The following is a 9,769-nucleotide window of genomic DNA, read 5'->3' as shown; positions in this document are numbered from 1 at the left end:
TATTTCAAAGGCTTATATTTAGACTAGCCATGTTAAAGTATGTCCGTCGTTCCCGGGTCGAATTTTAATTTTTTTTTTTTTGCGTAAGTTGTCCGGGAATAGGAAAGGACGTAACGCACGTCGACGTTCAAAAAATTACGTCGCAAAGCACGGCGGGAAATTTCAAAACGGAGCATGCGCAGTACGTTCGGCGCGGGAACGCGCCTAATTTAAGTGATACATGTCCCATTTGAATTAGGCGGGCTTGCGCCTGACGGCTTTACGCTACGCCGCCGCAAGTTTACAGACAAGTGCTTTGTGAATCAAGCACTTGCGCTGAAAACTTGCGGCGGTGTAACGTAAATGGGATACGTTACGCCGCCGGATTTGTACATGAATCTGGCCCAAAGTTTTTTCTTTACATACACTTCACATTAAAATGATGGGCACTTAAGTATATATATGTTTATCATTTAACCCCCAAAAAAATGCAAAAAAGCATTCATTACCACACAAACATAAGAAACATTTAGCTAATACAATATGCAGGAGCAGGAGTAGAATCTAGCATATCAGTGAATATTTGACATAGTAAGTATACACTGAATAATTGCTATAGAGAATAAAATATTGACAACAATTCTAATGCAAGCACAAAGACTCAAAGGCATCTGAACTAAAGAAGTAATTTTCCTTGTTTATTTGGAACACTAATCATATTTAGAGGAATAAAAAAATGGGAGCTTCCCCTGTACAGGACGGTCTATATGAACACAGGCTAAGGATATTACCCCTTTATTAAATTAGTCAGGATTTTAAAAGTTATTGACCTTTGGATGTTTCCACTTGTCCTAGTGCCAGGAAATCAAAAGACTGGATACACAATTATATTTAGAAAATTAATAGCTCCCTCAATGCAGCTATAGTCAGATAGTTCTTCTTTAAGAAAGCACAAAAGTAGTCAACTGGCACCCTTTTGTATGCTCCATCAATGTTGCAATTTCCACTGGATAATAAGCTGTTCAATCCAACAATTCAGACATTGTTTTCAAGAATCCGGGAAAGCCTTAATAATGCTTTCATAGGCAGGTGGAGGAGTATGAGTGGAGTGGCCAAGACGCAAGCTGTTGTTTGACCAATGGAATTCAGGACGGCCAAGATTACTAGAATTGTTAAGTGTTGGTGATGTGCTGTTGGATCTGGGAAGTGTAACCATTTGACATTCGGCTTCAACAGGTAGTGGAGGTGACTGTAGGAATGGATGGAATGTGGATGCTCTGAAGCTAGGTTTCCGATTAAATTGGTCATTTTGCTCTTGTGATGTCTGTCTTTGAAAAGTCAGACTAGCCAAACTAAGGTTGCTCCTGCGTTCACAGCCACTGTTGCGGTAAAACCCAGATCTATTTAAAGCATGGTTTTGAGATGAGGTTCTAGGACGGCGACTAGCTGAATTTGTCATTCTTGGGGATATAGCTGCACTGGCTCGACGACGGGACATGCATGTCACTAGAAGCCATATTATACCACCAATTATCAATCCAATGACAACAGAGACGGTGAACGATAATATCAAACCATCTACAAGGGGAAAAAAACAAGTTTGAATTAGAAATGCATTTGAAAATAAAATAAAACATTTATTAAAAAATAAATGAAAAAAAAAGTTTCCTTTTAGCAATTTGGTATTGTGACTTTTCACTGGGCAAGAGACCTAATATTTTTTTCCGACAGCAAAAGGCATTTTCTTATTACACCTCTCATGATGTAAATTGGTGCAAGATTCTTTATGACTTTAAATGCTTGTATTTTGGGCCCAACAATTGTGAGAATTACCTGAACTCCCTACAAAGAAAATTTGGGGTTTTCAGAGACTTCTGTTAGCATAGTCTGTACTAAATTTGTCGAATTTGCTAGTCCTGGATGAATTAGAAGTAGAAGTTGGTTGAAATCTATGCAACTAGTTATTTTCTCATACAGTGGAATGATTAATTATTAGTCAGTTAGTGATCTTTTTAAAATCCCCTACCAGACTAGGAATCAACGACTATTTTTCTGAGAGCATTAGAGAGCTCAACTGATCTTAGTATAATAACACCACACATATCAATAGCAAAAAGACCACCAGACCCTAGATCTCTGAGGTCTAAAGTGGTTATAAAGCCTAAACATTTTTTACCTTAATGTATGCCTAGCACCTAGCAAAAGTATCCCCCTCACCCAGTGGCGTACTAAGTGGGGGGCGGGCCGCACCAGGGTGCCACACACTGGGGATGTCAGGCCGGCACCCCCCCCCCCCCTCTGTGACTGAAGCGGTGACATCGTCGCGGAGTGACTTTAGGCAGCTGCAGGGAGACTGGAGGCAGCTACTGTGGTGATCCCGCGATACAAAGAGGGGGGGGGTTGCGGGGTGACATCCCCTCCTCTCACGGCCGTGGGCTGTCTGAGCATCTCGGTCAGCTGTGTTCGGAATCTGCACTTCTCATACAACAGGTGATGTGAGTGTGACACAGGCACATCCGACCGAGTGAAGCCTCCTCCCCCTCCTATCTGTTTATGTGTACAGAGGGGGAGGGGACCTTCCATGCCTGTGCCATCACTGCACTGATTTGCAGCATCTGAGGTACTGAATGGGGAGGGGGTCTCTGCACTGAGGGGGTGTCTGAACTGGGGGGGTTCTCTGCACTTGGGGGGGGTTCTCTGCACTGGGGGTGTCTCTGCATTAAGGGGGGTGTCTGCACTGGGGGGGTTTCTGCACTGGGGGGGTCTCTGCACTGAGGGGGGTCTCTGCACTGAGGGGGGTCTCTGCACTGGGGGGTCTCTGCACTGGGGGTGTCTCTGCACTGGGGGGGTGTCTCTGCACTGGGGAGGGTTATGCACTGGGGGGGGTTTCTGTACTGAGGGGGGTCTCTGCACTGAGTGGGGTCTCTGCACTGAAGGGGGTCTCTGCACTGAGGCGGGTCGCTGCACTGAGGTTCTGTAAAAGAGGCAGGGGATGGGAGTGGCATGGAGTGTATGTGGGAGTTCTGGGATCAGTATTCTACCAAGTTTCAGTTAGTACAAATGTCCTTCTGCATCGCAAAGTGATCTCAAGTAGTGTGCTGGAGGAGTGTGGAGCCTTAGAGGCTGTCAATATAGTTTCAACCATCTTTGTTCATACAAGCAAGATTCATTATTTGCGTATCTCATGTCCCTTTTCCCCATCTAAGTTTAATCCCCTAATACAAACAACAAAAACAAACTAAAGGACTGTTTATTGACTGACAAAGTGTGTCTGAAGTGAATGCCTGGCCAAGCAGGGTAACGTGTGGAACTACTACACGCAGCAACCCCACAGAGGCACTGATATATATATATATATATATATATATATATATATACAATATATATATATATATATATATATATATATATATATATATATATTTATATATATATATATATATATATACAGTATATACCGGTATATATTAAAAAAAAAAAAATATATATATATATATATACACACAGGTGAAACTCGAAAATATTTATATATGAGATAGACTCATTACATGCAAAGCAAGATAGTTCAAGCCACGATTTGTCATCATTGTGATGATTTACAGCTCATGCAAACCCCAAATCCACAATCTCAGAAAATTAGACTTTTGTAAAAAGGTATATTCTAGGCTCAAAGGGCCAAATCTTCAAAGGAGATACGCAGGCGGAACTGCTGTTCAGCCTGCGTATCCCTGGACCAAATCTTCAAAGGAGATACGCAGGCGGAACTGCTGTTCAGCCTGCGTATCCCTGTGCCTATCTTTGGAAACGATCCTCAGAAGGATTTTTCCAAAGATAGGCATAAGATCCGACATCTGTAATAGACTTACACTGTCGGATCTTAGGATGCAGTACCGCATCCGCCGCTGGGGGCATTTCGAGTCGAAATGCCGCTTTGCGTATGCAAATGAGTACTTAGGCAGATCCACAAAGCTTTTTAGCTTTGTGTTTTCTGCGTAAGTTACGTTTTGCATGCGTAAAATTAGGGATGCTTTTACAAGGCCTAAACTGTTTAGACCTTGTAAAAACAAACTTTTTTTTCGATCGCCGCGTTTTTTTTTAAATTTCGAATTTTTTTTCCCGGCGCGTATTTTTTTTTTTACCCGACGCAACTTTATTGTCCCGTCGCGATCCACAAAGCCCGGCGTAAAGTACGTTCGCGCGATGCACGTCAGGAAAAATGACGTCACACGCATGCGCCGAACGTCCGGCGCGGGAGCGCGTCTCATTTAAATAGGAATCGCCCCCTCGATCAGACGACCGCCTTGCGACGGAGGCACTTAAGTTACACGGCGTGTAATTTCTAGGTAAGTGCTTTGTGGATCAGGCACTTAGGTAGAAATTTAACGCCTGTGTAACTTAACTGCTGAAAGTTAAGTTAGGCAGGTTTTTTGAGGATTTGGCCCAAAGTGTCCCACTCTAATCGGCTAATTAAGCCATAACACCTGCAAAGGGTTCCTGAGCCTTTAAATGGTCTCTCAGTCTGGTTCAGTAGGAATCACAATCATGGGAAAGACTGCTCATCTGACAGTTGTGCAGAAAACCATTATTGACACCTTCCATAAGGAGGAAAATCCTTAACCACTTGCTTACTGGGCACATAAACCCCCTTCGTTCCCAGGCGAAATCTCAGCGTCCGGCACTGCGTCGCTTTAACTGACAATTGCGCGGTCGTGCGACGTGGCTCCCAAACAAAATTGGCGTCCTTTTTTCCCCACAAATAGAGCTTTCTTTTGGTGGTATTTGATCACCTCTGCGGTTTTTATTTTTTGCGCTATAAACAAAAAAAGAGCAACAATTTAAAAAAAATATATATTTTTTTTACTTGTTGCTATAATAAATATCCCAATTTTTTTTTAAAAAACTATTTTTTTTCTCAGTTAAGGCCGATACGTATTTTTCGACGTATTTTTGTAAAAAAAAAAAAAATCACAATAAGCGACTGGTTTGCGCAAAAGTTATAGCGCCTACAAAATGGGGAACAGAATTATGATTTTTTTTATTATTTTTTTTTTTACTAGTAATGGCGGCGATCTGCGATTTTTATTGGGACTGCGATATTGCGGCGGACGTATCGGACACTTTTGACACAAATTTGGCGCCATTCACATTTATACGGCGATCAGTGATATAAAAATGCACTAATTACTGTATAAATGTGACTGGCAGTGAAGGGGTTAACACTAGGGGGTGAGGAAGGGGTTAACTGTGTAGCCTGGGTGTGTTATAACTGTGTGGGGGGAGGGGGGTGACTGGGGGAGGGGACCGATGCTGTGTCCCTATGTACAAGAGACACAGATCGGTCTCCTCTCCTCTCACAGCACGTGGAGCTCTGTGTTTACACACAGAGCTCCACGTTCCTGCTGTCACCTACCGTGTCACCGACGATCGCGTGTACCCGGCGGACATCGCGGCCGCCAGGTACACGCATCGGGTCTTCGGCGATGCGTCGGGACAGTTTTTACCCGCCGCGCGCCACCCAGTGGCGCGCGCGGGTAATGCACATAAAGGCCGTTTTTAAACGGCCACTTGGCACTTGAGAGCCGCGCTGCGGACGTATTTCGTCTATAGCGCGGATCTCAAGTGGTTAAAAGGTAATTGCAAAAGAAGTTGGATGTTCCCAAATTGCTGTATCAAAGTACATTATTAGAAAGTTATGTGGAAGGTAAAAGCATGGAAGAAAGCACAAGCAGCAGGGATGACCGCAGCCTGGAGAAGATTTTCAGGAAAAGGCCATTCAAAAGTGTTGGGGACTTTTACAAGGAGTGGACTGAAGCTGGAGTCAGTGCATCAAGAGCTACCACACACAGACGGATCCTGGACATGGGCTTCAAATGTTGTATTCCTCTTGTCAAGCCACTCCTGAACAACAAACAACATCAGAAGCGTCTTACCTGGGCTAAAGAAAAACAGACCTGGTTCAGTAGTCCAAAGTCCTCTTTTCTGATGAGAGCAAATTTTGCATCTCATTTGGAAACCAAGGACCCAGAGTATGGAGGAAGAATGGAGAGGCACAGACTGCAAGATGCTTGAAGTCCAGTGTGAAGTTTCCACAGTCTGTGTTGATTTGGGGAGCCATGTCATCTGCTGGTGTTGGTCCACTGTGCTTCATTAAGTCCAGGGTCAACGCAGCCGTCTACCAGGAGATTTTGGAGCACTTCATGCTTCCTTCCACAGACAAGCTCTATGGGGAAGCTGACTTAATTTTCCAGCAGAACTTGGCACCTGCCCACACTGCCAAAAGCACCATAACCTGGTTCAATGACCGTGGGATTACTGTGCTTGATTGGCCAGCAAACTCGCCTGACCTGAACCCCATAGAGAATCTATGGGGCATTGACAAGAGAAAGATGAGAGACATGAGACCGAACAATGCAGAAAAGCTGAAGGCCGCTATTGAAGTATCCTGGTCTTCCATAACACCTCAGCAGTGCCACAGGCTGATAGCTGAAAAAGAGGCCCAAACCAAGTACTGAGTACATATGCATGCTTCTACTTTTTTAGAGGTCCGATATTGTTCTATGTACAATCCTTGTTTTATTGATTACATGTAATATTCAAATTTTCTGAGATTGTGGATTTGGGGTTTTCATGAGCTGTAAGACATATTCATCACAATTATGACAAATCACAGCTTGAACTATCTCGATTTGCATGTAATGAGTCTATCTCATATATCAGTTTCACCTTTTAAGTTGCATTAGTGAAATAAATGAACTTTTGCACGATATTCACATTTTTGGAGTTTCACCTGTATAGTGGGGATCAAAAGTTTGGGCACCCCAGGTAAAAATTTGTATTAATGTGCATAACGAAGCCAAGGAAAGATGGAAAAATCTCCAAAAGGCATCAAATTACAGATTAGACATTCTTATAATATGTCAAAAAAAGATAGATTTTATTTCCATCATTTACACTTTCAAAATTACAGAAAACAAAAAAATGGCGTCTGCAAAAGTTTGGGCACCCTGCAGAATTTATAGCATGCACTGCCCTCTTTGCAAAGCTGAGACCTGCCAGTGTCATGGATTGATCTCAATCACTGTCTGGGAAGACCAGGTGATGTCAATCTCAAAGGTTTTAAATGCTCAGACTCATCTGACCTTGCCCCAACAATCAGCACCATGGGTTCTTCTAAGCAGTTGTCTAGAAAACTGAAACTGAAAATAGTTGACGCTCACAAAGCTGGAGAAGGCTATAAGAAGATAGCAATGCGTTTTCAGATGTAATTAAGAAACGGCAGTCATCAGGAACAGTGGAAGTTAAAGCAAGATCTGGAAGACCAAGAAAAATATCAGACAGAACCGCTTGCATGATTGTGAGAAAAGCAATTCAAAACCCACGTTTGACTGCACGATGCCTCCAGAAAGATCTGGCAGACACTGGAGTTGTGGTACACTATTCCACTATAAAGAGATACTTGTACAAATATGGTCTTCATGGAAGAGTCTTCAGAAGAAAACCTCTTCTACGTCCTCACCACAAAAATCAGTGTTTGAACTTTACAAATGAACATATAGACAAGCCTGATGTATTTTGGAAACAAGTTCTGTGGGCCGATGAGTTTAAAATATAACTTTTTGGCCGGAATGAGCAAAGGTACGTTTGGAGAAGAAAGGGCACAGAATTTAATGAAAAGAACCTCTGTCCAACTGTTAAGCATGGGGGTGGATCAATCATGCTTTGGGGTTGTATTGCAGCCATTGGCACAGGGAACATTTCACAAGTAGAAGGAAAAATGGATTCAATAAAATTTCAGCAAATTTTGGATGGTAACTTGATGCCATCTGTGAAAAAGCTGAAGTTAAAGAGAGGATGGCTTCTACAAATAGATAATGATCCTAAACACACCTCAAAATCCACGGGGGATTACATCAAGAGGCGTAAACTGAAGGTTTTGCCATGGCCTTCACAATCTCCTGACCTCAACATAATTGAAAATCTATGGATAGACCTTAAAAGAGCAGTGCGTGATATACAGCCCAGAAATCTCAAAGAACTGGAAGACTTTTGTAAGGAAGAATGGGCAAAGATACCTCAAACAAGAATTGAAAGACTCATGGCTGGCTACAAAAAGCGTTTACAAGCTGTGATACTTGCCAAAGGGGGCAGTACAAGATATTAACTGTGCAGGGTGCCCCAACTTTCTGTAATTTTGAAAGTGTAAATGATGGAAATAAAATCTAACTTTTTTTGACATATTATAAGAGTGTCTAATCTGTAATTTGATGCCTTTTGGAGATTTTTCCATCTTTCCTTGGCTTCATTATGCACATTAATAAAATTTTTACCTGGGGTGCCAAAACTTTTGATCCCCACTGTATATATATATATATATATACATACATTCATTTGTGTCTTTTTATCAACACAGAGTTCTGCAGCATATACTTATCCTTCTGTTGCTAACCTTTTTTTTTAATTATGGCGCAGGGTTCCCCTTAAAATCCATACCAGACCTGAAGGGTCTGGTATGGATTTTTGGGGGGAACCCCATGCCATTTTTTTTATTTTGGTGTAGGGTTATCCTTAATACCCATACCAGACCTGAAGGGCCTTTTATAACCGAGGGCGGGGGCCACCCGTGATGTGGACAGGTGACCCAGCCCCTCTGATGCAACGGGGGTTTCCCGTGATGCACCAGAGGGGGCAGGGTCACACGTCATGGATGGCCCTGCCCTCGGTTATAAAATGAGCTGTCAAAGAGCTTGAACGTCATTCGGCCGGGTGCCTCCGGTCAAGGCGGTATTGTGCTTCGTTCCTCTCTGGAGAGAGCTTCATTGGAAAATTAATCATCGCTGGACATCGAGACTGACATCACTAAAATCGTTTTTCTTTTATTATCATTTTTTTTAATAAAGAATTTGTTCCAAGCCTTCTCCTGTCGTTTTAAAAATGTTCACACTTTTTTTGTGAAATGGTAGGGGTACAATGTACCCCTTACCAATTCACATAGGGGGGGCCGGGATCTAGAGTTCCCCTTTGTTTAAGGGGCCTTCCAGATTCCGATAAGCCCCCGCCTACAGACCCCCACAACATCCAGACAAGGGTTGTTGGGATGAGGCCCTTGTCCCCATCAACATGGGGACATCCTCCCCATGTTGAGGGCATGTGGCCTGGTACGGTTAAGGAGGGGGGGCGCTCTCTCGCCCCCCCTCTTTTCCTGTGGCCTGCCAGGTTGTGTGCTTGGATAAGGGTCTGGTATGGATTTTTGGGGGGGACCCCACACCATTTTTTTTTATTATGGTGCAGGGCTCCCCTTAAAATCCATACCAGACCTGAAGGGTGCAGTACTTTACAGGCATACTATAGACACCCACCAGGTACGAAATTTAAAGAAAAAATATTTTGCTTTTATTGTTTCACTTTAAGCATTATCAAAATCACTGCTCCTGAAAAAACTTTAGTTTTTAAAACTTTTTTTGCATTGATACATGTCCCTTGGGGCAGGACCCAGGTCCCCAAATATTTTTTCTGACAATAACTTGCATATTAACCTTTAAAATTAGCACTTTTTCATGTTTGTGTCCCATAGACTTTAACGGTGTTCGCGTGTTCAAACAAATGTTTTTGCCTGTTCGCATGTTCTGCTGCGAACCGAACAGGGGGGTGTTCGGCTCATTCCTACCTGTAGGTAAAAATGTGAAAGTTGGGTATACAACCGCTTTAATATGTCCTAAATCTTTTTCTTTAGAGTAGTATTAAATACTTTTTATTGGTGTCTTCTCCCCAACCAGGCCCGGACTGCCCATAG

At 42.9% G+C, this 9,769-nt stretch overlaps 1 protein-coding gene across 1 annotated transcript in view; it reads right to left on the bottom strand.

The window, feature by feature from the left end:
* Positions 1-653: 653 nt before the first annotated feature.
* MYCT1 (MYC target 1) overlaps positions 654-9,769 on the bottom strand; it is a 77,738-nt gene continuing 68,622 nt past the window's right edge. Inside the window, exon 2 of the mRNA XM_040350886.1 lies at positions 654-1,557. Within this exon, the coding sequence (XP_040206820.1) occupies positions 1,028-1,557 (530 nt within the window). The 3' untranslated portion in view covers positions 654-1,027. The remainder of the gene's footprint in view (positions 1,558-9,769) is intronic.

The sequence above is a fragment of the Rana temporaria genome, chromosome 4 (genome assembly GCF_905171775.1).
Source record: "Rana temporaria chromosome 4, aRanTem1.1, whole genome shotgun sequence".
Lineage (NCBI taxonomy): Eukaryota > Metazoa > Chordata > Amphibia > Anura > Ranidae > Rana > Rana temporaria.
This window is presented reverse-complemented; position numbering and strand designations above follow the sequence as displayed.